The sequence below is a fragment of the Betta splendens genome, chromosome 19 (assembly GCF_900634795.4).
Source record: "Betta splendens chromosome 19, fBetSpl5.4, whole genome shotgun sequence".
Classification (NCBI taxonomy): domain Eukaryota; kingdom Metazoa; phylum Chordata; class Actinopteri; order Anabantiformes; family Osphronemidae; genus Betta; species Betta splendens.
The window spans coordinates 4,018,005-4,041,434 of record NC_040898.2 but is presented as its reverse complement, the minus strand read 5'-3'; the positions used below and the strand labels follow the sequence as shown (position 1 = coordinate 4,041,434).

The 23,430-nt window shown below is 43.7% G+C and overlaps 2 protein-coding genes across 2 annotated transcripts; one reads left to right on the top strand and one right to left on the bottom strand.

Moving 5' to 3' along the window:
- The first annotated feature begins 1,010 nt into the window (after positions 1–1,010).
- On the top strand, positions 1,011–17,415 carry mrtfba (myocardin related transcription factor Ba). Its single transcript, XM_029134951.3, has 16 exons — positions 1,011–1,231; positions 4,846–4,923; positions 5,783–6,003; positions 8,191–8,256; positions 8,863–8,918; positions 9,032–9,107; positions 9,300–9,461; positions 9,664–9,839; positions 9,932–10,066; positions 10,231–10,478; positions 10,999–11,170; positions 11,729–12,772; positions 12,883–13,035; positions 13,124–13,258; positions 13,408–13,468; positions 13,668–17,415. The coding sequence occupies exons 3-16, from the start codon at positions 5,847–5,849 to the stop codon at positions 14,180–14,182; spliced, it is 3,156 nt and encodes a 1,051-aa protein (XP_028990784.1). The 5' UTR covers positions 1,011–1,231; positions 4,846–4,923; positions 5,783–5,846; the 3' UTR covers positions 14,183–17,415.
- A 257-nt stretch (positions 17,416–17,672) lies between these two features.
- LOC114846210 (uncharacterized) lies at positions 17,673–23,399 on the bottom strand. Its single transcript, XM_029135040.3, has 5 exons — positions 19,110–23,399; positions 18,525–18,662; positions 18,322–18,432; positions 18,102–18,228; positions 17,673–17,908 (listed from the first exon to the last, which is right to left on the bottom strand). The coding sequence occupies exons 1-5, from the start codon at positions 19,402–19,404 to the stop codon at positions 17,800–17,802; spliced, it is 780 nt and encodes a 259-aa protein (XP_028990873.1). The 5' UTR covers positions 19,405–23,399; the 3' UTR covers positions 17,673–17,799.
- Positions 23,400–23,430: the final 31 nt, after the last annotated feature.

Genomic DNA, 23,430 nt, shown 5'->3' with positions numbered 1-23,430 from the left:
CATTCAATATTGTACATACAGGCTTAAAGAGAATTAGAATTGCTAAAATGTATTTGGAGTATTTCAAGGCAAATTTTCAATTGTTAATTTTAAAATGATAGGTCTTTTTTTACTTGTTTTAATCACTTTATAGAATTTCTATATGTAAATATGTAAATTGTATTGTAAATCACTGATTTAGTTTATACCAATGTGTATATTGTGTCCATTGCATACCCATCTGTAAATATCATCCATACTTTTCTCCTGCTCGTATCTATATCCTGCACTTACTACTTTTGGTACTTCTGGTTAGACCTAAACTGCATTTGCCCTTTACTTCAAAGTACAGGGCAACAAAATCTAATCTATTTATATACAGATTTACTGGTTTGCTATATTTATTTATATACAGTAGAAAATACATCAGGGAATGATAATTCTGAATTTGTTTGTTTCTAATCACTGGTTTGCCCACTCCAAACCCTCCTGCATCTCATCCAGTGGGAGCTGCGATTTTGCTCCAGCATCACTGCTCCAGAATAAGCAGTTTCTAAGATGCATGCATGGATATTCTGTATAGTGAAATGCTTTGTTTTTCTCTTTTTTGCTCTTTGTGTAAGCTCTGATTTTTTTTTTTTGTCACTGATAATTTGTCCATTACCCCAATCACTTTTCCTCGTAGGAAACACTACATTATCTTGTCTCATGCTGTTGTGTCTGTAAAATGTTAATTTATTCTATATTAATTCACTGGGCTTTTCGTTTATCTCATCTTTTTTGTGTTGTACATTTTTTATAAAATTTTGTGAAATTATTTTGTTTTTTTAATTGTATAGTGTTTTGCCTTTTGTGTTGTTTTTCCTGTTGTGTTTTGCAAGATCAATGTACTCAAGGCAAGCATGGTGGGAGTTTAAAAATAAGCTTACAGATATCCCTCCTGACCACTAGGTGGCGTGGCTGCACCACCACGTTTTTCGCCAGGCGCCAACAAAACCATAGAAGAAGAAAGGGGACGATGGCGGCATCAGTCCCTGCCCTTTTCCACTCCCCCCAACGCTCCCTGTCCCCCAGCGTCATTACATCACTCTGCATCCGAAGCCTTACCAATCGCAGCCATTTTACTCAGCGAAATAAACTTCAATCCCATAGCTGGAAAAAAAATAACTACACAAGACACGTCTGCTAGCAATGATGGATACAACGCTGTGAACGCGACCTTGGGCCGTCTTGTGTTTCGAGTCACAGTTCGGTAAGAGCACGGACGCGGTGCGCTGCTGTCATGTTTTTAGCATGTTAGCCCGTGTTAGCTAAACCGAGCTAACTAGCGAAAATGTGAGAGGGCTGTTGATGAAGGTTCTTGATGTGCAGACAGAAGGGTGCCGACGGGACCGGGCAAGGCAACGCCGTAACGCGTAGACGATGCCTTTTTCGTTACGTGTGACTTATTTCGATGTTTGTTTTGTAGCCACAGATAAAAGTGGAAACGGAAATCCCTCGCGTTTAAATGTCTGGCACTGTGTACAACTCACTCACCTGTCAGATTTAGTAGCTAGCTGCTTACGTTAGCTCGTCCCGCACACTGCGAAAACACTGCGTGTGGTGGAGCCACTTGTAATGAAATCATTAATGTTGTCGTGTGTTTGTCGTTCAATCTAGCTGGTTGTCGGGTTTGTCGGGAAGTGTGTGTTTACTGCAGCGTGTTGTGTGCATGCTTGAGCATGCAATAAGTGGAAGTGAAGCAAAGACAAAAAGTTTCTGAGTCACGGACAGGATGTGGTGACCTCACACACGGCCTTTTTCCAGTTCTGCGAAGTGTGAGTGATCAGCTCCGACTTAAACACTGATGATCTATTCCACACATCTGGACATCACCTTATCCATGTGTGATTTCATTTACTTATTTACTTTCCCTCCCCCATGTTGTTTCAGGCTCTCTACTTTACTCTACTCTACTCTACTCTACTAGCCAGATTAGAGTTCTGTCTGTCCCAGAGGCAAACTAGATGAACAGGAAACCACGCATCACAATGTAGGTAGATGTCTGTGCATTTATGCGGGTCAGAGCTCAGGTGTTGTGATGGTTTCATATGAATTTTGATTTGATTTAATTAACTGTTGCAGCACATGCAACTCAACTGACTTTCTTTTCTACCTTTTGTATAGATTTATGAAATGAATCAATGACTGATTAATACTGTATGAGGTTAGCAAATTAAAAGATAACAGTAAACATTTCAATATGCCGTTACTATACACAACACAAACATCCCAAGGAACAATTTTCAGTCTTCTGTAGCACATGTAACTACATTCAAGGCGCACTTTGTTTTGCATGAGCTTATGTGTCCGCCTTCACAAACACCTGCGACTGCTCCTTGTAAATATTGGTCTATTGGAACCCAGATCAGCTCTTTGCTTACTCAAGAAAAGACAAAAACAATAAAGCCACGTTCATCTAATGCTGGCTTATACTGTGTACATTCAGATATACAGGCCTGATTAAAGTTTTATTGCATTCAGATTCTGTGCTTGTTTTGGATGGTAATAATAGCTCCTACATGGTCCGAACACCCTCTTGTACAGTTCACTATACATAGCTAATTGGTGCTAGTAGCTCTATGTTCTTTTTATGATGGGAAGAACTAAACCCTGATTCATCTCTGAGCACATTTATGCCAATATTTGAACAGCAGTTTTTCACCTCAGGTTGAGTTTGATAAACCATCTTCATATTGCACTGAAAGAATTAGAACTGCTGTTATGCTGGAGTTGGCTACTGCACCCAAGTGTGCCCTCGGAGCATTTTATTCAGATTTGTCTTTTTTTTTCTCAGAAGCCGATTTGCATAACAAGCCTGCGTTCCATAGAATTTGCTCTCAGCGCTTTTTGTTTGTTCGGCCGGTCTATTTGTTCAGGTTTTCAGACTGTGTTTACAGCAAAAGACAAAAAAAAAACCCAGAGCCAGGAAGGAAACCACATGTGTGTCTGTGAGAACACAAGAGAACACTGTTTCCACTGAATGAGCCATTATGACATAATGTCTTTATTACCTGTAGATGAAAGCAGAGTTTATTTAGCCACAAAAAGCTGCAGACCCAAATGGTCAAAGTCAAATCAATACTTACATTTTTTTAAGAGTTGATATTGTATATACACAATATCTTCATACTCAGTCATTTAATAATATCTTAATTCTTTGCCTTTTATGAACATTTTTATGAATTGGTCAGCAAAATTTGCCTATTCAATTCAGTTTTGTTTATATAGTGTCAATTCACAAATAAAGTTATCTCAAGACACTTTAGAGATGGGATGTAATTTAAAGATACTCAATGTTACATGTGCAGGTTTGACAAACGAGCCCTGAGCAGGTTTCAGTGTTGACCCATGTTTCTTCCTGTTAGCTTGTTTTTACATTTAAGAGAAGCTACAAAGCTCCAACACTCCAATGACGGAAAAGACAAACTCAAACAAAAGTATTATTTATGGAAATTATTTGGATTATTCTATTGCAACCTAAAATGTAAAATGGTCTGTATATGGCCCATATGAAATAAATGAAATTATATTTCTAAAATCGCAACCAATTAGTTGTTAAATTAGATAATTACTCCTAATTTCTAAGCTTGTATTTACTGTACTGCTACAATACTACTGCTAATAATTTTAGCAGTAGAATTGTAGCAGTACTTATCAATCAGTACATAATCAGTACTTATCAATTATTTAGTTAATACAGTTAAAATTTAAGTATCCATGCAAATCAAACAAAATCCCTCAATCCACAAATTTTCTACAAGAAACCTGTTTCAAATACTTGCATAGTATCTTGTTTTCTTTCTTTTCTAATCACTTTTGATAGTTGTGGAACCAGACCCACTCAAATTTTCAGTTGGTTCTGGCTTGGACCCCAGCTGCAGATTTAAAAGATGCCACACTGTCAGCCAGACTGTAGCCAGGCTGGGTAAAGTAGACCATGACCACTTTGTGCCAATATGCAGAGTGACAAGTGCTCTTCATGTGCTCCCATGGGCTCGTTTGGTGGAAGCATTATTGTGAAGTAACTGGTGTTTATGTCTGTTTCACACATGCTGCTTTTCACATTACATTCTCACTTAGTTCAACTGCTGTGAAGAAAACCAGGAAGTTCCCAATAAAAGGTCAACACCTTATGCGCCAGCATGCCCTTTTATAAACCTTTGCACCACAAATAACAGCCTTAGGCGCCGACACGCCCGCACTCACATCATGCTGCGGAAATGACTAATCAAAACCAACTTGAACTTTGAGCTTGTGCAAGTATCAGCTCAAGTATCAGAAAGTCATTGAAACCTGAATCCAGTATTTTTTTTTTGTTAATCAGTCATCCTTGACTTTGCAAAGATGCGAGCACTCTGCCTAGTGTAAAGAAATTAATTAAAAACCACCAAACTATACTACACTGGCAAGTGTTAGTTTCCCACAAATGAAAGATATTAAGCTTCATTAGTAGAAAGTATTTTAGGTCTTTTTAATAAAAATGAAATGTGCTTTTAGTATCATCAATGCAGTTTGTTGGGTATTGTGTTGGTCAAGAAGGACTTTTTAGGCTTTGCAATCTTCTTTGCTCGTGTGCATTGTCTACATTTATGACTTATGATTGTCAAGCAGAGCTCTTTCCTCTCCGTACTTGCTGATGAATGTCTGCTTGCTACTGGTGGAGTTCAGGTTTTAATTATGAGTCATTTGTATTAAGGACAGATGTTGGTGACCTTCAGGATTTCTTAGCAACCCTTAAAATTACAGCCTGGTTTACATTCATTCTGCATCCTGAATGATGTCATATATTGATATTAACCTTTGCACATTTCTCTCTCCTTCTAGGTTCGACTCCATGGCTTAGTGTGACTGCACTGCACTAACCCCAGGCGTCTCTGTTCTCGCTGCCCTCTGCTTCTAACGGTAGGAATTTACAGGTGGACCGAATGAGCCTTGGTTATTGATTAATCTACAGTCTTTGTATTTCTGCTAAAATCAGTTGAACAGTTGCAGAACAGCTGACCTAGTTTGGCTTGACCTTTGTATTACCAGCGATGAGGGGGCCCATTAATATGCAAATCAGTGAAGTTGAAATGGATGACTCTCAAAAAAACAAAATTAAGCTTGGGCTTTACACTTTATTGGAGTATTAGTATTATTGTTATTATAAGTTCAGCAACTAGGTCCATCTCAGTTCTGTTGTAAGGGTCTACAAGGAAACCAAAAAAACTAAACGAAACACAATACGCTTATTAAAAGGTGCTACAGGAGTCAGTGTAGGAGCTGCTGAAAACTCTAAACTGCTTACGTTTCGTCTTAGCACTCAGCATCTGTGGCTGAGGACGCCGCTGGGAAGCCATGGATGCCAAAGTTTGTTTGTTTTGCTCCCTGAAACGTTTCCATTCCCTGTGTGAAACTACCACAGTGACGTCATACTCCAGATTTTGAAAGCTCTGTGAACAGCGGGAACATTTATGTACTAACTGGCATTTTTGTCTGAAAAGGTCTGAAGTGATTATTCAGTACGATAGATATTCCAACCATATTTTGGGCTGCGCCTGAGCTTTTCCAGATGGCTCAGAAGAAATACTACCCATAACTTTTAGCAGTTGAGCGAGGGCCAACAGGATGATCATTATTCCCAAGTAAATTAATTATTGGGAATTAGAAAATCATAGTATAGTAAAATTATTTTAATAAAGAGTAAAATAAGAACTTATTAAAAATAGTCATTTGTTTTGTTTTTTAACTTCATCTTTCCTTCTTTCTTGTGTTCATGCAGGTAGCAGCAAGGCATACTGAAGGTCGGCGATTCATACCCCTTGCAGTTTGCCTGGGAAGTCGGTATGGAGCTGCAGGCCACCCAGGGACAGCTAGGAGCTGAAGGGGACTGTGAGATGTCATGTCTGCTCGTGCCCAGTCCTCAGAGTGAGGCGGTGACCCATGAGATGGAGGAGCTGTCGCTGCAGCCCTCTCTGCCTCCACTCAGTGAACGTAAAAATGGTGAGAACATGCTGCTGTACAGGACAGTAATCCAGGAGAGAGTTAGATTGTGGATTGTGCCCCCTGCAGTGATGTACTGCATGAATAGTCACCTTGTTAACACCCCCTAAGCAACTTCTAATCAGCCTTTGGCAGTGCTGTATTGATCTGCCAGGTGGAGCAGTGATTAGTCTCACATGGCTGGGATGCTAAAAATCATCTGTTTGAGCTGTAGAATGTGACGGCAGTGGACCCATCATAAATGGATTTAGGGAACATAGTTGTCCTGGTTAAGCTTTAGTCATTCTGTCATTGTCAGTGGCTCATGACAATAACATTCACTTTTGGCATCCAACCAAACCACCTTCAAAGCACAGGAGGAAAAAGGGGGGGGGGCTATGAGGCTGAACCCACTGTAGTTTTGGGTTTAAATGCAGCCTGAAAACCTTTTTCTTTTCCATTATCCTTTATATAATATTGTGCTAACCAGTTTTTGCATTGGCAGTGACACAACACTAATAAATTGTTGCATGGTGACATCAGAGCAAGTAAAAATAAGTCTTGTATTGGCCGGTTCCTGATCTTGGTTTGGATGGTAGAGTGTAGAGGATCATTGTGATGCTGATCATGCTTAGGATTGGTTTTATTTTATTTGTCAGACACAGTCAACAGATGCATACAAATAGTGTATGTAGCAGCAGACCCAGTGTTGTTGTGAAGCTATTGCTAAGAGAGCACAGTAAAACGTTTTGATAGTGGATTCTTGATTGTGCCTGTGGAATGTCAGCGGTAGTAGCACCCACTCATTATCTTGGCTGTTGTCATTTCCACACATCATAGTTTCCAGCCTGTGAGCCATCCTCCACTTTGCCCACTGCATCTCTTCTCTCATTGATTTCAACAGGCAGGTGTTAATCTGTCTACCATCGTGATAGGTTTGAGTGTCTGGGCCTAGATGACTTATGGTGGTCTGAAGACTGCCGCTCACTCCTTTTTGTTCATGCCTGTCTTTGCCCAGCAGCATTCCTGAGCATGCTCACATCTGAGCTGTGTAATCTATGTGTGGATACTACAGCTCAGTGACCTTTCACCTCTCCCCCCAGCCTGCTCTGTTCACTGGTCACCATTTGTTTGTCTGAAGGTTCTGCAGCATTTCCCAGAGGACTTGAGCACAAATCCCATCGACAAGCGTTCTGGCTGTGTGTCCTCTTGACACCTACCTGTTGCACACATGGGCTTAATCTGACGTTCGACGGGGAAGCTGGCAGAATAAAGTCTGCTTATCGTCCAGCTGCCTTTGGCATGCCGCTCTAGTAATGTCCAGATAAGTTCTGGTTGGATCGTGTCTAAAAATAGCTGTAGATTAGTATAAGTGATTGTTCACAGCTGTAGTATTTAAGTTTTTTAGCCAAAGTAGTGAAATGCTTTGGCCTTTGCATGCATTACAAAGTAAGTTTTCCCTCTGGGTTATGTGTATCCTCATCTTATGTTTTAGCGATACTCATTGGGGCAGAGGCCAGCTGCTTCCTGTCAGACTGTTGTATTTATCTGCTAAGTTTTAATGCGTAACATCTTGTGAATGGAGTGTTTATTCTTTTGTTCAGCTGTACATTTATTATTATTTATTATATGCATCAAAAATAAATAAATGGGAGCAAGTCAAATTGAAAAATGAATGTAGTTTATTTGATTTGTTATTGGCATTGTACAGTAGGTTTAATATAATTCACAGTTAATTCTAACTATTTACTTTCCACGTGGAAAATAATTCTGTTTACCATTTCCCAGTATGTAAAACATTGCATGCTTTTAGTGAAGTGACACCTTCCTCTTTTATAAGCCTACTTGACACAATCACAGGGCTTTGTTACAAGGAACCCCATGTCTTTCTTATTGTGCTATGTTTAGATTGCCTACAGTCATGAGACAAACTACCCATTTTGGAGGTAGCAGCAGTAGATTGAAAATTAAAGATTCAGGTGTTTTGGAAGTAAATGGGCTTGTGGATAGTGGTCAGTCCTAAAATCAATACATGTTGTAAAGCGTGAACACAAGATTAAGCAGCATGCCATCGTTTCACATGTGCAGATGTACAAAGGAACTGTCAGGAACAGCATTTTGTTACAAATGATCCTGCAGGCTTTAACTGCTGCTTTAGTATTGGCTACTGTACTTGCATCAACTTTCTTCTTTTTTTTTCGATTGCAGTACTACAGTTGAGGCTTCAGCAAAGGCGAACCAGGGAGCAGTTGGTGGACCAAGGCATCATGCCACGTGAGTACCGGCTCTGCCAGCCTTCCATCTCCCACCGTAATGTGCTGTGGGCGAGTAAACGATAACACAACTGCATACTGACTGCCGCAAAAAAAAAAAACATTTGCTCAGGTCAAGCAGGTCATGGTAATATTTTAAGCAGGTCATTCTTCCCCACAGCATCAGACTGTACAATGCAGTACTGCAGTGACACACACTACACAGTGTACTCATTCATTGCTATGTTATTACAATATCAGTATGATCACAACATCAATGTTCAATATCTCATATTTTACACTGTGTACCCTAAAATGTGCAATAGCTCCTAATAATCTTTTTTTAACCATCCATCTGCCGTCCATTAATGCTGTAAATATTCAAAATATGCTCTAATATCTAAATTAAAATTTACTTAAGTACCTTGTTTTTATTTTCTTGCACAGTTAATATTGTTTTTTTTTTCAGTTTGTCTGTTGTTTTTGTTTAAAGTTTCATTGCTGCTGCAAACAAAAGAATTTCCCCTTTGTGTAATTAATAAAGTCATATGGCATCTTAATCCCATTGTCTATAAAATTGTGCTTTTACGTCATTCTTTTGGATTGAGGAACATGTTATGTGTTGCAGCTCTGAAGAGCCCGGCAGCTTTCCATGGGCAGATTCGCAGCCTGGAAAGAGCCAGAGTAAGGCAACATTTCAGAACGGCACTATAGTAAAGATCTAGATGATTCAGCTCAGTGGTGGCTTGAATGGTTCAGCAATTTCCTGATTCCTTTGTGTCCAAATTGGTGTTTAGACTGAGAATTTTCTCAAGCACAAGATCCGCAGTCGGCCAGAGAGAGCAGAGCTGGTCAGGATGCACATCCTGCAAGGTACTGGTAATTCTCAGTTCCACAACACACTCTTATTGTTTGAGCTAGTGTTTCCCCGGCATAATGCTGCGCCTGTATAAACAGCATCTTACAGCTAGTAGAATTATAAAAATGAACTAGTACTTTGCACTGAGCAAAGCCCTTTAAAGTGCTGTTACATTGCATTACATTACGTATGTTTCTATCCTCCAGAGACTGGAGCGGAGCCTTCCCTACAGGCCACCCAGATGAAGCTAAAGAGGGCCCGGCTGGCTGACAATCTAAATGAAAAGATCGCCCAGCGACCCGGCCCTATGGAGCTGGTGGAGAAAAACATCCTACCAGTGGATTCCAACCTCAAACAGGCCATTATTGGTGAGCAGTGGGCAGAGTAACAGATAAACACTAGAAATGAATAAAGACTTTTGGTTAAAGTGAGTGAGGAACTATTGACTGAGGCACCCATCCTCAGTTTCTCTCTGCTTTAAATGGACTGTTAGAAGGGTTGCTGCACAGCAATAAACACTGATACAGGACTGTACCTGCAGGACTTATTCTCTTCTGTTTTGTCTGTCAGTGGGCCAAGTGAATTATCCCAAGGTGATCGATGAAGACAGCAGTGACGCTCTGTCCCCAGAGCAGCCGGCAAGCCAAGAGTCTCAAGCTTCGCTCCCCTCACCAGCCGAGAGCAAGGCACCAGAGATGTCCCCTCCAGCCGTGGCACTACCACCACAGCCCAGCGCCATGCTGCAGGTTGAACAGACGACTAGTACCTGGTGTTGGTGTTTTACTTGATTTGACAGCAGTTGCTTTGCAGTTCTAATTGCCATCCCATTTTATTATAGACCCGCCCAGTCCCTACACTACACACACTAGCAGCTCCAGACTTTAAAGTGATCCCCACCAGCCGTCCAGCTGTAACTCCTCCTCAGCCGCTCACTACAGCTACTTTTTCAAAACCAGGCCCAACTCTGGTAAAAGTAAGTCCACTATCATTGCACCTCACTCAAGCGCATGCGTTGATGTTTTTATAGCACTCTGCTTCCTTGAAACCACAAAGGATGTAAAGAATATGTCTATAAAAAGATGCTCAGTCATTCAGAGGAGGCTGTGAATTTTACTTCTCTATTCTCTCCTGCAATAGCAAAGCCAGCAGAAGTCGCCCTCGGAGAAGACCCGCAGCAAAAAGGGCAAAGAGCCAAAGCCCAGGGTGAAGAAGCTCAAGTACCACCAGTATGTTCCCCCAGACCAGAAGCAGGAGACCAGTGAAGCACCAATGGACACCTCCTATGCGCGACTGCTGCAGCAACAGCAACTGTTCCTCCAGCTGCAGATCCTCAGTCAGCAACAGCAGCACTACAACTACCAGACTATACTACCAGCACCACTGAAGTATGTATAGAACAACATAATACCTTCCTTCCATCTGCAACCTGATTGTCTTTTAGACTGCAGCAGCTTGTAAAAACAACACGTCATCTTGAGTTAAGTGACTGTATTGTTCTATATTCAGCCACCATTCTTATATTGAATTGTTGCTCATGTGGTTTGGTGGGCTGTGACTTTGGTACCAAGTATTGTTTTCAAAAGCCCGACTATAGTTTCTATCTATTCATATTAATAACTTCTGTTATTAAGTTGCTTCACCAGCTGCTGTCTCTCAGCTGCGTCATGGCCCTGTGACCTGTGCTTCTCCTTTGAGCTGACTGGCTTTGTTGGTGAAGTGTAGGGCACAGGATGGATGGTCTGCTTACACGGGGGACCCACTTCCTTTATGTGCTTCCAGTGTTTCTCTATTTTCTGCTTCCAGTTATCTACACAATAGTACCTTCCCACATTCACTTCCTCTTCATCAGCTGTTTATTGGCGTAATTCCGAATAAGCTCATCGCTTTGTTTGTTTCTCCCCGTAGACCTGTGGCAGAGGGACAAAGCAGCGCCGCCAGCAGCCTGCCGACCTCCATCGTCGTGTCTTTGCCCACCGCCCCTCCCCCTCCCACTCTACCTCAGGCGCTCACTCGGCCAAACAACTCACTTTCGAACCGCAAGCCAGGGGTTTTGCCTGCCAACCTGGAAGAGATGAAGGTATTTGGAAACCCACTTGTACCAGCGAAGCCTTTACCCTCGAAACAGCATGCCCAAGCAGTTTTAGCTGTTTTCCTATAATCATCAGCCTTTTAAAAACACATTCCTTCATTTTTTTTAAACAAATAAAACTGAACTGAATCAATATGTTCCAGAGACAGCAAGAGAAATGTGACCACTCCTTGAACGACTTTTACAGGGTTTTGTCTTGTCACTAAAAAGCTTCAGTGCAGCTGCAGCTAAAAGCCTGAAAAGGTTGCATACGACGTCTCTGAAAATATAATGTGTCCAATAATGTCTCAGTTGATTAGTCTGCATAAACACCAATACCTGAGATTCAGATCTAGAGACAGTAGATACATTTTAAATGGACATGTGACAGCTCTTTCCTCGAAGTCTGATGGCTACAACTATTCTACTGTATTTAGCACAATATTTGCTTAACAGATGATACCCATAGTTTGATTGAAGTCGATTTCAAACAAGCTGAATTGTATTATTAAGTCTGTGTTTCTCTGTTTTCCTGCCAGTCTAAAATGCTAACTTCCATCTCTCTAGGTGGCTGAGCTAAAACTGGAGCTAAAGCTGCGGAGCCTCCCTGTATCAGGAACGAAGACTGAACTCATCGAAAGGTTAAAGCCCTACCAAGAGAGCCCCAGCACTTGTAGTCCTGCCACTGCTCCTCCTCCTGCCAAAGTCGCACTCTCCTCTGTCCCCATGGACGTCACCAGCTCCACTGCGACTCCTGCTGTAGTACTCCCAGTCCAGCAGTTGGTTCCAACCAGCTCCACCGCCGTGTCTCCCGTTTCACCCATTCCCACGGATTCCTCCTCCCTCCAACAGGATGTAGGCTTATCTGACGTGCCTCTGGATGCAGTCATAGTGAGCCCTGACGCTATGGGCCCGCACTCCTCTCCTCTGCCATGTTTTCAAGTCCCGGAGGAAAAGGACAGGAGGCTCCATGAGAAGGAACGGCAAATAGAAGAGCTGATGAGGAAGCTGGAGCAGGAGCAGAGGCTGGTGGAGGCGCTGAAGATGCAGCTGGAGGTAGAGAAACGAGGCCAAGGTACAGCTACAGACACTGTCTCTGTGTCTCCCAAACCCAACTCTGTACCTAACGTGAACCGGGTTGCTACTGTTCTGAACTCAAATGTAGTTAAGGTGGAAGGTGCAGTCCTGTCAAACTGTTCATCTACTGCCATGCCTAACACAATCCTGGGCTCCCAGGCTTTTACAAGTCCCCTGCAATCTGTGGTAAAATTGGAGGACGTGACTGTTGCTTCTGGCATGTCACGACAGCTCCAGACCCAAAATCAGCTCATCGCCCAGCTCAAGCCCCAAACCCAGCCACAATTAAGCACCAGTCCGCAAGTGCTGGCCCAGTCTCAGAGGAGTCCCAAACTCCAGCCCCATTCCCAACCTGCAGCCCCCGGTCTGCAGCAGTTCTTTATCAGCCACCCAGCTGGAGTCTCCCAGGTGCTGGGTCAGCCTCAGACCCTCCTGACAACTACTGGCCAGGCTGGAACTCAGATCCTCCTCCCAGTTTCACTACCTAACAGTGCTAGTGGAATCCAGCTGCCAAGCACCACTGTTAGCCTGCAGGTAAGATTTGGGCGTCTCTCATTTTCCCCTTCACTTTGAGTGCTTAGCACAGTGTAATCTGGTGCGCTTCAATGACGATACAAGATGAACTGATTTCTGTTTTCTAACAGACTCTGACCATGTGCAATAATACCCCTGGTCTGGAGAACCAGAAGACTGCACCTGAGCTGAATCACCAGCGTTACCCAAGAAACGCCTCAGAGAGCAGGGTCTCTCCACAGGCGTCACCCAACCACCACATCTCCAACGGACCCCTTAATAAGGTATCATTGCTGAGGCATTTATTCTTCTGCTTTTATAGTCATAATATTTTATTATACAAGTTCACTCAATATCCAACCGTTCTCCCAGCCACCTTCTCCCCAGCCGGCCTTTATTCTGCAGCCCACCTCTCTCACTAATCAGCCTCTGAAGGCACGAGAGCCCCCCCGCTACGAGGAGGCTGTCAAACAGAGCCGGAGCCTGCAAATCAACAACGCTTCGCAGGTAAGAGGTCCATTCTAGCCATAGTCACACAATGCTCTTTATGCTCCAGCAGATTCCAGCCACAACAACCTTCAGAAATTCAAAAAAGGCTAAATGTTTATAGCCTTGAGAGTTTGTCTCAAATGTTCTTAACTTTGCTGCCGTTTCAGGTTTCCACAGCAACCAGTCAGCAAATGGATGACTTGTTCGACATTCTCATAGAGAGCGGAGGTAAGCACACACACCCACAGTATGAGCATCTCATGTCAAAACACCAAAACAGCCCAATGACCCCAAAAAAGTGGGAAGCTGTGATTTCATTTGGGTGATTTGACATGTTATGTGCAAAGACTCATTAAAGCTGATGCCATGCAGACTGTTTGTTGTTTGTATATAGTGCCTAATAATCATCTTTTTTTAACCTCTGCAGAAATCACACCGTTTATCCAGCAAGAACCATCCATGTCTCTCAACAAGACTGTCCCTGTCACCGCTAATATCACCACCCTGCCGGTCAGCACCGTCCTTTCCAGGCCCCCACCACAAATCCAAGTGGCGCCTCTCCCCACCATGGGCCCCGTCATCGACCATGGTCTACCCAGCCTGTCGTCCCTGGCAACAGATAATCAGCTGGAATCCTTTCTGGAGGAGACACTGGTGGGGACATCACCGGTATCAGACCTGCGAACACAGGGCCTTATGGAGGAGCTCCAGGCGCAGCTGATGGACCAGCAACCCTACTCGCCCATGGACACCTCAGACCTGTCTTTTTGTGATTCCTCCTCGCCTCCTTCCTCTCTCAACATGGGCCTGTCTGACCCCACATTAGATAACATGGAGTGGCTGGACCTCACCATGCCACCAGGTCCTGCTGGAGCACTTACACCGCTGGGGATCCCTACTGACTTCCTCGATGCACATGACCTGCAGCTGCACTGGGACTGATCGCGGGGCTGGATAAGTAAGCAAGAAACCTGCCTCAGCCAGAGATGGATGGATGAAGAGAAAGGCATTATATGCTGCAAGGAGGTTGGTTCTCAACAATTTAAATAGGGTGGCGAATAAAAGGAACATGACATGTCTACTATGCCATCTCACTCAACAATCCAGTCACACCATCTTCAATATTCCCACTATATACTAGAAGAAGGGATGGTGTAAAGGCAGTGCACTGATTGAAATCAAACTACAAGCAGATGTTTGCACAGCTTTAAAAGAGGAATGCCATGGCTTAAAACCAGAAGAATATTATTACTGGTGAGACCCAATAAGGGATTTTAAAACAAGTCGACTCTGTGTCTGATGTCATGATTTTATTGATGGTTGTACAGAGGCTGAGCCAAATGAAGACTAGTTGTGTAGATTGTTTGTAAATAGTTTTTAAGTGAACTACAGGATATAAAAAAGGAGATGAGGGTCCATTCAAACAACGTAGTGCCATTGGAAATTGAAAAGACGCTGATTGCTATGGCACAAGAAGTGTGTTGCAGTTTTGAAGCTTCTATTAGACTCGATGTTCAAAGGGGAGGGTCGACCCAGAACATCAGCATCTTATGACGTCTGCACAGCCTCAGACAATGAACTGACCACGACCACCACACCTGGAAGGACTTTTTATTAAACCAGTCGACCAAGTGCTTTGGCTTGGCCTGTGTGAGGTGCTTACACTAAAACCACCTGTTCCCTTTATGACGCGCAGCCAGGTACAGTTGGGCAATGAGCCATACTTTGAAGGGATTCCTGGCTGCATTGCGGACAAGCCTCTGTTCACACTGGTCCAGTCCACTACATACTGTAAGATAATATATGCGCTCGCTGACTTGTCTGACCCGTCGTATCAGATGTGACTGTTTTCTTCTAATGTAGTTGATGCCTGTGGTGGAGCTGTGGAACCAATGACTCTGAAGAACAAAAGACTCCGGTCAAGCTGACATATTTGTGAGAGCTATGCACTAAAGAGGCAGAGAGATGTGAGCATGCGCCTCCTTCACCTCAGAACAAGGAAATGTGAACTCTGCCTTTCCAAGACAACCATTAATCTGAAGTGATTCACATAACTGTGATCGACATATTGCTCCAGAGATACTGCAGTTCTTGTCCAAGACTCTTATTTTGAATGTACTTTTAGAAATATCTGAAAAAATTGGACTTTATGACATTGGCAGCTTTTTTGTCTCTCTTTCTAATAGTAAACTGACAGTGGAAGGGGATCAAATATCAGTTTGAGATGTAGACGTGTCCAAACTCGCTGTCAGCTGAGAGTGTGCTGCAAGTTAAATCAAGGAATAACAATGCTTGTTGGGATGAGCTTTATATGTCACTGTCGTAACAGTATCCCTGCACTTTGTGTGTGTGTGTGTGTGTGTGTGTGTGTGTGTGTGTGTGTGTGTGTGTGTGTGTGTGTGTGTGTGTGTGTGTGTGTGTGTGTGTGTGTGTGTGTGTGTGTGTGTGTGTGTGTGTGTGTGTGTGTGTGTGTGTGTGTGTGTGTGTGTGTGTGTGTGTGTGTGGAGCAAGTTGGTGCATCCATAGCAAACTAGGATGCTAACTAAAATTGCCAGTAGCTGCAAAGTCTTTACCTCCAGCATAAATATCATCAGGAGGGGTCTGAATGTTCTGTACCATATGGCTGCTGCGGCTTCTAGCGTCCTGAGCGTGTGAGAGAGACCAGCGCGCTGCTCTGTGCGTGGGCGTGTTCCCCTTCTGTCCTGCATGTCCGTCCGTGTCTCCGTGTGCATGATCGTATTCGGATTTGAATCTCCGACTGTTTCACTTTCACAGCCTCGGCTGAATGACACGGCTGAATATTTATCCAATAAAAGCATGAGCTCGGCAGCAGAGCTTTTACTTTTCCGAAAGCTTCTGTCCACGTTCCCACGTGGTGTCCTGCAGTCACATGCTGTGAGGTGTGCCACACAGTGTCGGGTCAGTAGAGCTCCTCCTTGTTCTTGTTTTAAATGAATTGCATTGAATCTCAGTGTCCGTTTTTTAATTTGGGGTTTGATACATTCTTGCTTTCAGATTGTCTTTAATGCATCATTGTTACCTACTGTTGGTACATCAGGGTCTCTGAAATATCCTCAATTGTGTATAATGTTGACTTGCTGTTCACAGCAGCAGTGATATGCAGACTAATAATATACAAGAGCTTCATGTTACCAGTGTCCTGCTGCAGATGAACATTTGGCATCAAATCAGACCAAGACCAAAATCCTACTCCTGTAAGCGTTTCCCTTAAAGGTTGCATACATGTAAAGCCACTGAAACAGCCTTACAGGTATGTCCCCTGCTCCTATTAGATTACCTTAACCTTCCCCTTAGACTCTGCCGGTCCAGCTGTTTTTCTCCACAGACCGTAAGAATCACTAGTTGGTCTGTTCAGTCTTTCCATTTTCAAAATGTCCAACTGAATATTTGTTGCCAAAAAGGCGGTGGAACATATTATCACATTTAGTTATTTTGGTGCAGTTTTGTATTTAACTTTAATTCAAACATTTATTGTTACCATGCCTGTGTACAGCATCTAGAAGAAGATTCAATGTGTATATTTTTGGTTTGGAAAATTCCCATTTTATTTTACATATCAACATAAAGAAACGTCTGTGCTGCAGTAAATGTACACTCAACGTGATACCACTTACATTTGGCCCTTTTGGCAAGACAGGGACAGCAACAAGCAATAATGGCTGTTCTCCCTCAATATATTGTACTGTATGTCATCGCCTGCCTTCACGCCACTTCCTTTGATGAACCTCTGTTGGTGGAAGCAGTGTCAGCCTGACGAACCCCCCTAAGGTTCAGTCAGCATCTTATCTTCTCTGCTCTCATCCTCATGCAAACATTGTCCTGTTTGTGTGGTAAAGTCAAACCTTCCACCAAAGCTCAGTAAAAGGTGTCGTGTTCTATAAATAGATGTACTTTGGGAAGCATGGGTGAAGGTTCTCCAGTTATCAGCGGAACCCCGTTCTTCAGTGTAACAGTCGTCTTGTCCATGCCACGCCTCTCGATGTTTGTAATGCCATATGTTTTGCACATTGTGTACATATTTATATAAATGTAATGCATATTTTTATACATGTCAAACATCCATAGGCGCTCTATTTTGTAAATACTCGAAGATGTATATAAGTACTTGTAAGTACTGCCTTTATGTGTCAATAAAATCTGGTGTACTGTGAAAACGTGCAGAGCTTATTTACAACTTGTGAAATACAGAATTCAAACAAATGAGGTCATTACAAATAACTGCTCATAAAACGGAAGCAGCTACAGCTTTTTTGTTTTCCTTTGTTGCACACATTTGGTTACGTTCCTGTTTTACATACGTTTCCATTTTCCTTTCAGCTAATGTTTATAAACCTTGCTTCCTCATAAAGGGGAAACACTGGGTATTAGCAGACAAACCAGGACACGTCCCAACATTAGCAACCGGTAAAAAAGAGGCTGCAGCCAAATGAGCAGTTTGTCACTTTGGACTCACTCCAAACATCATGCATGGAAGTAAAGTAAGTGAGGTCCTATGTAGATGAAAACCAGAGGACAGGTTAATGCAGTACGCGTCCGCGTCACAATGGTCGGTGGATGTGTATTTTGGCCTGGCAGTTGGGGCAGTAGTGACAGACCTTTTTCAGGCCTTCCATAAAGAAAGGCATCAAGCAGCAGCCGGCAACACACCTGCGTGGCAGAGACAGATCAGTTTCACATGAGGTTGATTGATGCTTTAAACTGAGCCGGACTGGCTGCTTCTCTCTATTTCTTATCGTGATGCTCAGATAGGCTGTTTGCAGCTGCATCTATTCAATCATAAAGACATAATGATCTATTTCAAACACGCTGTAAATGTATTAGTAGCAGGTGGACGACTCACCCCACCATCGACAGCACGCAGCAGAGCAGCCACATGGTCTCGCTGGTTTTCCTTTGGATCTCTGTGCAGATGAGCGCGCCGCAGGACGGACAGCGGGTGAACATCGGCATCTTACCCAGATGCTCCACTGTCCCGCGAGACACAGAGAACGGGTTCACTACCCTGACGCGATCTGGATGCGTTTGCACGATGTGTGTCGGCGCATGCACGATTTGGTCACCTGGAATAATCTGGTCGGCTGTAGGCATTGGTTTGAAGTGCTGCAGGTGGGGATCTGGCAGGGTGTAGATCCCCCTGTGTGGCGTCTTAGCTTCATATGACCCCTGATGACCTGATTTACATCAGAATAGATGCATTTGTGATTAGATTAAATTAAATATAGGTAAAAATGTGATGAGACATGTGAAGTGGAGACTCTGTGACCTGTGCTTCTGGAGCTTTTCCCCCGCTTCTCCAGCTTTGTCTTTGTGACCTGAAGCTCCTCCAGTTCCTGCTGAACCTCCTCCAGTTCGCAGCCTTCGTCGCAGCCTTCGTCGCCGAGGTCGCACGTCGCCGGAGACTCTGAGCGACAGACGTACAGTGTGTGTGTGTGTGTGTGTGTGTGTCTGTGTGTGTGTGTGTGTGTGTGTGTGTGTGTGTTTCGAACATTTTCCCCTTTTCCTTGTGATGTGTGAAATTTTCCTAAAGATTATGATCAGATCTGACTATTTGAATTGCAAAACAACAACATATTTTGTAGCAGCTCTTAGATTTAGATAGTTAATTAGATTACATTAGTTCTCCTATATAACAATTATTATGTTTTATAATAACAATTAATGGAACAGATTCAGCTTTGGTGACATTAGCCTACGAAATAAATGAACTTGGGCTTATTCAGGTATAAGGTACTGTAAATTTAAATTACCTAATTTGGGGATGAAGGATAAATAATTGTTTTCTAGCTGTTTAAGACAGAAATGGATCATGTGTGTCCAGGGTCTCAAGGCAAACGGGTTGTGAACTCACCTTCTTCTGCGGTCTCAGCGCCGTCTGCTGCCTTTTTCTTCACCTCCTGTGCATTTTGCAGAATTAAAAGCCTGTTTTGCAGCTGTTGGATGCGAAACTCGACAAGGGCCAGCGACGGGTCGTCGGCCCTCGGCTTCGGGTCCTCCCTTTCGGTTTCGGGCTCCTTTCGTGAACCCTGCTCCTGTTCTGGCTCCGCGATAAATGTGGACAGCATTTCTAGAAAACTCCAAGTCTTCTCACAAAACCCCCCACAAACAGGCAGTAAAGCAGACTGTAAATGATACTTTTTCCTCATCTGACCACAGTTAGAACATGGCCCCCGTCGCTCCTACGCTCTTTCCTTCTAAATGACATAAAGCAGCATATACAAACAAATTTGGACCTGTAAAACGGCACAACATGCAAATGCTGTGAGCCTGAGGCAGATGCAGGACAATGGACAGAGGCTGCCATCACACACACACACACACACACACACACACACACACACACACACACACACACACACACACACACACACACACACACACACACACACAATGACCCCACCAGCATCACTATCAAAGTGTGTTCAGCAAGAACGGGGATCACTCCTCCAGAAAGGCCGGACCCTCGGCAGCAAAGTCTATTAAAAGTCCCAGTGTAAACCGATTTAGCTGATTCTAGTTGATTCTTGCTCTAAATTTAGCCCAAACCCACGTTCACAAAGCTTAACAGCTTGTTTATGTGTAAAATGAGGCAATCGGCCCCATATGTTGTTAGTCGTCCACCATAGCACTGATAACGCCTGAAGCCAGGTGATCAGCTGAGCAGGTGATGTCTGACCTAGATTACACAAGGAAACTTCCTAAATAAATATTGCCTTTCCTTCTGACACGTGTACACAGATAAGGACCGTACTTCATCGTCCTTGTTTTTATTGCTATTCTTTCTGTGCCGTGTTGCAGCGTGATAAAATAACATGGTATGATCTTTTTGTGTGTTCTTCATCTGAGGCACCAGCCTGAGAGCATGCGCTACGTAGCGTGTTAGCGGAGAACGTGGCCACTAGATGTCAGGATGCTCCGCTCTCAGTTCAAGGGCTGACATCAGACCTGCAGTGGTCCATCCGTTCTGCCCCGCCCTCCACACACACACACACACACACACACACACACACACACACACACACACACACACACACACACACACATGCATGCAGTCTGCAAGTGTGTGTGTGTGTGTACAGATCACATAACAGTAAGGTACAAGTGTGCACCAGCTGTCTGGGTATTAGTCACCCAGCGTAGGATCCACAGTCACTGATGGTTAAGGCTTGATGATACTAGAACAAGAGGTTCTCTGGACAATCTCTGGACAACAATGTAATCTTAGTGAGCGTTCTGTGTCAAATCGCTTCACATTTTTCTTAATTTAATGTTAGTTTTGCGTTTTGTCTCCACCAATTCAGTAATTTGTTTTTAATATGTTAATGCAGGACAGATTTTCTGGCTTTCTGCATCACCATTAACCAAAACATTAGACACCAACAATCACGCGTGCCTTGTTTTGTGGCTGCCATGGTCACGGGTGGAAGTGTCTGGTTGTCTGGTGTGTCAGCTTTGCCATCGGTGTGAAAGTGTGTGTGTGACTCAACGAGAAGCACCATCAAAGCGCTCTGAATACAACAACTTTTACTGTCATTGAACAACATGTATACAACAAAACTGGATGAGCTCCTGGTGCAAACAAACAATACAATACAGTAAATATACATATATGTATATATACAGACATAAACACACACGTCCCACACTGACCACAGTCGCATAGACACTGTCCACACATAAATGTTGCATAACAATGATCTATATATGAACGTTATGTAGTGTTTATACTGACAGCTTAGCTTTTATGCTAAGGAGAGCGAAGAGACATGAGGGAGTGAGTCCTCGTCTTTATTTTCCTGGTTCTGCTGGTTCTGGCCTGGTTCTTTGTGTAACAGTTAGAATATCCATCCACCCACCCACTCATCCATCCATCTGTTCATCCATTCATCTTTTGTTCTTGTTGCTTGTTTGTCAAACGTAAAGGTAACTTTAGTGTTACGTTACTTCACCAGCACCAGTTTTAGATTTTCTTTAGTCTAGTAAGAGGTTGGTGTTTATGAGCGAGTGTGACCATGATCCTGTTGGCTCGTCTTAACAGGACCATTGTTAGAAACGCTTCCTTTGCAGCTGGGCTCTCACGTTGAGTAATGGCAGGAGAATTAGAATTTGTGTACACACACAAACCCGCTCGCCGCCAGTTGGTTCCCCTCGTGGTGAGTGGCAAGAATTATGTCATAAAATGAGACCCCCCCCCCCCTGCATTTTTTGGGGGGTAGACGGCTGAGATCACTGCACCACTCAAGCGGATCAGAGGGAAGGAGGAGAGAAACGTAAAGAGAGAGGGAAGGGTGTTAAATAAGGTAGGAGGATAGAGGGCGAGCGAGAGAAAGAGAGAGAGAGCAGGACAGGAAGAGAGTGTCCGGCACACTGCCAGCATGCAGGTCCAACATGAAAAATGATCTCTGCAGCTGCAGCGACAGACGGACGAGGATGGATCCACGCCTGCATCTGAGACCCTACATCACATTCCTCCACCGGGTTATGTTCACACACGCTGCCGCGCAATAGTGTCTCCCTCAAACGTGGGCAGCATCGTTGAGCGGTAGCACCTCGTCGTTCTGTCCTCCACACGTACAGCGGCAGCAAAGATGGAGCGCAGTAGGTTAGGGAGAGGAAATCACGTTGGATATTTGGGGTCTTAATCCGCCAAACAGCTGAAGCTCCGCCGAGAATTAACCACTACGACTTAGCAGACCGGTGGCGCAAAGGCTTCAGCGGCCAGATGTTCCAGCGAGAACATCTGTCGCTGCCGGTTCACCTGTACACGTTGGTTAATGGAGCCTGAAACGTGCCCGATCGTTTTTATGTTTTTTACATTCAAGCCCGTGAAGGCGTGAAAGCCGATGGACGGGAGGAGAGAAAGTAGAGAGAGTGACGTCACGTGCATGAAGGAACGAGAAGGAAAGGTAGAGGAAAGACACACGTTAGTTAGTTAGTTAGTTAGTTAGTTAGTATGTGTGTGTGTGTGGTGGGGGGGGGGGGGGGGGCGTTAGGTTTGGGGGTAATGCATCCAGCCAGGCAGCACTGACACAACAGTGAGAGCAGCGCGGCCATAAAGCCGGCTTTGTGTCCACCTCAGGATCTCAGGCTCAGTGGCTGAAATGGTACGTACTGTACGTGCACACACAGACACACACACACACACACACAGCTGGTGCTGCTTCCAGAGCCAATGTGAGGCTATAGTCACAGAATAAGCTGTATATAAACCTGCTGCCTTTGTTTCCCTCTACGTCATGGACTGTACCTGAAATGTGCTGAACCTGATTTAAATCGAATACAACACGACTGCCTTTTTGGAGATTCTAATAATTACATTGGATCTATTGATGTTTTGGCCACTTGAAGCCAAAGTTAATAAAGTGTTTGGGATAATTGTGCCTACACAGGAGCCCTGCAGATCCTCCTTGGGGTCGGTAAATGAAATGAAACAACTGTCTGGTCTTACACAGATTTTCTTGTATGACCAATTTGTTAATAATATCTTATTGTCTCCATCTGTTGTTTTTGTATTTCTGAATTCTCTAAGGTCTTTACTTAGAGAATTCAGAAATACAAAAACAGCCTGTAAACAGCCTTGACGTGATATTGGCTGTGCATTTGGTGCTTGAAAAAACTGAAACTGATCTGTAATGACACAGTTAATATACTGTAGGAAAGCTTGACGTGTAAACAGTGACGTTTACACATGCAGGCAGACAGGTGCACTGATTGTCTGCCATCTGTGAAGTCGTGTCCACATCATCCAGTGACCCAGAAAGCAACGATAGGAGGAACGACAGAGCGGAGCTGCGTGTCAAATCTACTGGGAACAGCTGTTTGTATTAGCGGGTTGGAACTAGTAACGCTGGCTGCTACGCACGAATACTGTGCAGAGGCTGTAAATGATAATAGAAAAGCTAACTGAAGCCACAATGCCCTCACTGACTTATGACATCATCATTAAGCTTGAGATCTCAGTTAAAGCCTTCAGACAGGGAGATGCTGCCCTAAACTATTTATGGCTGCTTCTGCTCCCGTATCCTCAGATTTACTGCAGCGCCTGATGCCAAGTCATTGCCATTCATTGGCAAAGTGGTCCACTCTCAGTACAGGGGATCTGTTGGGGGGAAAACTGTGACCTATGGGGCATTTAAGTGTATGATTCTGGTATCTGTCTTTTCATTTACATA

Excerpts from the sequence above, each read along its gene's own strand:
- mrtfba (XM_029134951.3), top strand. The coding sequence starts at position 5,847 with ATGGAGCTGCAGGCCACCCAGGGACAGCTAGGAGCTGAAGGGGACTGT. Across the intron at positions 8,919-9,031 it reads GCAGCCTGGAAAGAGCCAGA|ACTGAGAATTTTCTCAAGCA; the intron begins GTAAGGCAACAT and ends ATTGGTGTTTAG. Across the intron at positions 9,108-9,299 it reads CAGGATGCACATCCTGCAAG|AGACTGGAGCGGAGCCTTCC; the intron begins GTACTGGTAATT and ends TCTATCCTCCAG.
- LOC114846210 (XM_029135040.3), bottom strand. The coding sequence starts at position 19,404 with ATGAGGAAAAAGTATCATTTACAGTCTGCTTTACTGCCTGTTTGTGGG. Across the intron at positions 18,229-18,321 it reads AGCCGACCAGATTATTCCAG|TGGAGCATCTGGGTAAGATG; the intron begins GTGACCAAATCG and ends CTCGCGGGACAG. Across the intron at positions 17,909-18,101 it reads TGCGTGCTGTCGATGGTGGG|GTGTGTTGCCGGCTGCTGCT; the intron begins GTGAGTCGTCCA and ends TCTGCCACGCAG.